Source organism: Pollicipes pollicipes, unplaced genomic scaffold (assembly GCF_011947565.3).
Source record: "Pollicipes pollicipes isolate AB1234 unplaced genomic scaffold, Ppol_2.1 Scaffold_4219;HRSCAF=4965_pilon_pilon_pilon, whole genome shotgun sequence".
NCBI lineage: Eukaryota > Metazoa > Arthropoda > Thecostraca > Pollicipedomorpha > Pollicipedidae > Pollicipes > Pollicipes pollicipes.
In genome coordinates, this window is record NW_023596448.1 from 15,381,626 (window position 1) to 15,386,245 (window position 4,620).

The 4,620-nt window shown below is 45.5% G+C and overlaps 1 protein-coding gene across 1 annotated transcript in view; it reads right to left on the reverse strand.

Annotated features, from left to right (window-relative positions):
* Nucleotides 1-4,333, reverse strand: part of LOC119095378 (C-factor) — an 11,530-nt gene extending 7,197 nt beyond the window's left edge. The window contains exons 1-2 of the mRNA XM_037218222.1: nucleotides 4,200-4,333; nucleotides 3,072-3,173 (exon numbers count right to left, since the gene is read on the reverse strand). Of these exons, the coding sequence (XP_037074117.1) occupies nucleotides 3,072-3,173 (102 nt within the window). The 5' untranslated portion in view covers nucleotides 4,200-4,333. The remainder of the gene's footprint in view (nucleotides 1-3,071; nucleotides 3,174-4,199) is intronic.
* Between the last annotated feature and the right edge of the window lie 287 nt (nucleotides 4,334-4,620).

Below are 4,620 nucleotides of genomic sequence, written 5' to 3' on the forward strand. Positions count from 1 at the left end.
AATTTGTGTTTTCTCTCCCTCTCCCTCTCCCTCTCCCTCTCCCTCTCCCTCTCCCTCTCCCTCTCCTCTCCCTCTCCCTCTCCCTCTCCCTCTCCCTCTCCCTCTCCCTCTCCCTCTCCCTCTCCCTCTCCCTCTCCCTCTCCCTCTCCCTCTCCCTCTCCCTCTCCCTCTCCCTCTCCCTCTCCCTCTCCCTCTCCCTCTCCCTCTCCCTCTCCCTCTCCCTCTCCCTCTCCCTCTCCCTCTCCCTCTCCCTCTCCCTCTCCCTCTCCCTCTCCCTCTCCCTCTCCCTCTCCCTCTCCCTCTCCCTCTCCCTCTCCCTCTCCCTCTCCCTCTCCCTCTCCTCTCCTCTCTCTCTCTCTCTCTCTCTCTCTCTCTCTCTCTCTCTCTCTCTCTCTCATCTCTCTCTCTCTCTCTCTCTCTCTCTCTCTCTCTCTCTCTCTCTTCCTCTCATCGCTGCCGGCCACTTACCTGCACTCATTTTCAGAAAGTGAACATAAGAAACAAAACTTTTCAATTCAGCACGAAGAACCTACTGCTCGTGGACTTATTTTACCTCCAAGGATTCCAATGACTTCACTTCGCCTATGCAGCGCACGGGTCTGTCAACGTCCCTAGAATGCATCGAAGATTGAATGTATTTATGTTGGATCAGTGATTGTTTTTTCCCGCCCACGTCAAAATAAACGCCAAAAGCCAGCTGTCGCATTTGAGAGCGAATATTCGGACAGCAGAAATCGAATCCTCCCACGACTAATGGTCGAGTACAGCATTGTTGGCGAAGCGTACGCACCACAGAGCGAATGGCAACCCTTATCAAGGAACTAAAATTAACCGAGCGACTTCGAAATCACTTAAAGTGGCCGACTGCATAGGCCATGCATTCCACTCCCCATAGAGCGTATGAGTGGAAACCTCCACAAAACGGAAGGGAGGAACGGCAGCAAGAAATTTACGGACATCATGCCATGCGTCGGTCTACCTCCCACGCAGGCAGCCATCGCCAGAACTCTAACCAGTATGAACTGCTAAATTCAATTTGCAGTCATCATAATCATTGTCACCAACACACAAATTGTCCAAATGTTTGCGTAATAAGTGCTACGAAAGCTGAAAATGCTCTTGACAAAAACTGCTAACACGACGCCATTGTCCCGCAAATTCAACGGAACGTTGAATATGGCTTTGGCTTTATAACTATGGCTTTGTTTTCTCCCCTACTGCGCTCGCCACAGCAGGCCTTCTTGTCAGTAAGTTATTAAATGTTAAGGACGCATCAACTGCATTGACCATTTTAGCCCATGTCTTGTTTTTAAGAACCTTCGTCGACAGAGCCAAGAGCAGAACTATGTCAGCACAAGGTCATCAGTGTCTTAGTGACTCAGAGCGCTCCCCAGCTGCGAATCGGAACCGTGCATCACAGAAGTACCACACGTCGTATGAATATAAAAAGTGTGCGGGTCATGTGGCCCACCTTCCAATTGTCTAGGCCGGTGAACATGGCCACAAAAGTTAAAAGTCGGTGCATATGAGCAAAGTGAAAATTGCTCGGAGATCGATAGACGGCGGTCACGCAACAAACAAGCCAAAATACTGTAATTCTTGGAGATAAAAGTTCTGCTAAATCTCGTAACCCCGACACTCCGCTAGTACGTTGGCCATGGACAACTCTACTCCGTGTCTGCAGCAAGGTGGTCGAGCTCCCCCGGACAGCAGATAAGAGTGCGTCTTGTACGTGTGGCCCATGCGCAGCCGATTATTTACTTATTCATTCATTCATTCATTCAAATACTCGTTTGCTTCATTCACTACTGCATGTTGCATTTCGCCGTTCTTCATATGTTGTACAGATGATGAAAATCCTTTGCACAGGTACAAAAATCATGCTACTTTTTGGAAATATTTCATTCAAGCTTTTGAATGAACTGATTTCTGTGATCAAGCTTTTGAATGAGCTGATTTCTGTGATAAGAATTCACGCTAAGCAGCGCTTCTGAGAGCCGCGACCCGTACTATCCGATCGCGCAATTCTAGGCCAATGGGCAGACTTTGGTGGCAAAACGTGCCACAATGCTCGGCAGGGCCCATCCTGTCCTCTGCCGTTGCCTGGCCTTTCGCGCCGCCGCAACTACCGGTCGCAGGCCATTCCTGTCAAGACCAATAACAAGCGCCTAAACTGACTTACACCCACCGTGCCCATGGTAGATGAATCAGAAGGCAGGTGCTCTAACCACTGAGCTAATGAAAGGAAAAAATAACTTATGTTCCAGGGATATCTTGGACCTCAGTCAATGCACCAGTTCAGTGGTATCGAAAGCTAAGTGGTAACCCGAGCTAGGGTTTCAAACTGGGATAATGCAAACCATGATATGGAATTGTTAGAACTAAATTAAATTAATGCATTGTGATAAAACCAATGGGAGCCAAAAACCAGGGTCTGGTGTAAGAATGGAAAAAATAAAAACCATTGACCAGAATCTGGTTGTGGCAGAACAACCCATCAATACCACAAAGTACGAACCATGACCTGGTGTTGGTGGAGGTACTTAAGGGAACTATGAACCAGGGTCTGGTCTTTGTGAAAATCAATGAGACCCAGAGATTGGTGTCTGGCCTATGTAAAACAATCAACAGGTACCAGGAGGCAGTGCCTGATAATCAAAAGAATCATTGAAAGACATGACCTGGCAAAGAGCACAGGTCTGGTGTTTACAAAACTAATGGAATCCAGAAACCTGAAGCCGGTGCTTACAACAAAAAAGAAGAGGTAACTGGGATCTTGGGCCTAATTTGCATGAAGGAGCAAGTGGTACACAGGCAGCAACAAAGAAGTTCAAGCACATACGTGATTGGCATTTTATGTGGTTGTAAGGCAGCAGTCTTGTGCCATCAGGCTTAATTTATGAAGGTGGAAGACCAATTCCCACAAGCAGCATATAAGTCTGGCCAGGCTAAAGACAGTTTATCTCAGCATGTCCTAGTTTAGGCCAATTAATTATTTGACTAACCCCTGGCAATGCTGACATTCATGTCAGCCATCAACAATCTTTGAAATGTAGTCATATTGTCCTTACCTTGTAATTGTTCTTGACAAGCTCTGTCACCAAAGCCAGTCCCACACCTCGGGAGCATCCAGTCACAACAGCCACCCTGCTTGACTGCATTTCTGGTATCATCTGAAATAACCAAGCCTGGATGATGGAACCATTCTGTTACATGCACCCTAGAGAAGTTCATAAAGTCATTAAAAATATGAAATTCCTTGACTGAAGAAAGAGTAAGGATGATAACACTACAGGCAAGAATCAATCTTGGCATGATGTTTTTGGATTTTGTGTTGCTTCAGCTTAATTTGGAGCCTGGCTGTCTGTGTCAGTAATAATTGGATCAGCAAAGCATAACACAACTAGTATGTAATACATGCAATTATACTTTCAAATGCCACCACAAAATAGGGATTGATCTACAAGGAATTCAGCATCCTTACTGGCTGGTCAAAAATACAGGTTCCAGGAGAGATAAAGGATGCAAAATGCCAAAGTATAGCAATAAAACTTAAACCTATAACTTTTTCTCCTGCACATTAGCTTACACATTTTTAAGCACTTCTATTTGACTGATCATGTGTGCTGTGGCTTCATATATTACAAAGGGAGATAACATACCAGGAAAGAACAAACTTTAGCATTGCTGAATGTTGAGATAACACAGCCTGGTTAGGCCTGGGATTACAAATATTTTTCCTCAGCTAAAGCTTAGAGTACAGCACAGTCTGCAACAAATGATTCACTGTACCACGTGCCCACAAAGCATTGGTATGCTGAGCATTACACTCCTATCCACCAGCCTTGGGCCAGGCAATAATTGTGCTGTATTAATTGCACCAATATTGTCCTTGCAACATATTCAATTCCTTGAGAGATAAGCTTTCAATGCACTGAAATTAGCAGCAGTCTGAGCCAAGTTCTGAGCACTTTAACACCCACTTGGTTTCCTGACACATATACTCTGAAATTACCTCTACAATGTCACTGATATGCTTAGCATGTTCAGTGGAAGAGGTATGTTTTGAAATTTAGTCCACTGATACTTAATTGATGGGTGGCATCGAGAATCACGAATATTCTCACATATACCAGATACCCACACACCAACTAGCACTCTTCATGTCTGAAAACTGGACAACAAAACATGTAACTTACAAAAGATTGCGCTAGAACAATGGCTCAACACTGAATCCTCCTAACACGCAAGAAAGGAGGGGGAGGCACAGAACAGTTCCGCTAACTGCCCGCTCGTAATTGTGATAACAATGTCCACACCAGCCTCCTTTCACTTGTCTTCTTGGATTAGGGCGCATAGCCTCCTGGGATCAAGCGTCCGTTTCAGTTGTCTTCGTTGCGTCCCTTTTGTATTCAGATTTTCCTTGCAGCTTTTTTGGGGGCGGGGGGGGGGATACTCTGGAGACTAAGCATGGTAGGGGAACATGAAAGACAGCCACAGGATGGATCCTGGTGCAAAGGATGTATTATTACTCAGTAGTTAATAATATCTGCAGCTACAGATTGTGAGTCACTGTATCTACGTACAAGTAAGCTACTCATTTACATCAACAGGCATGGT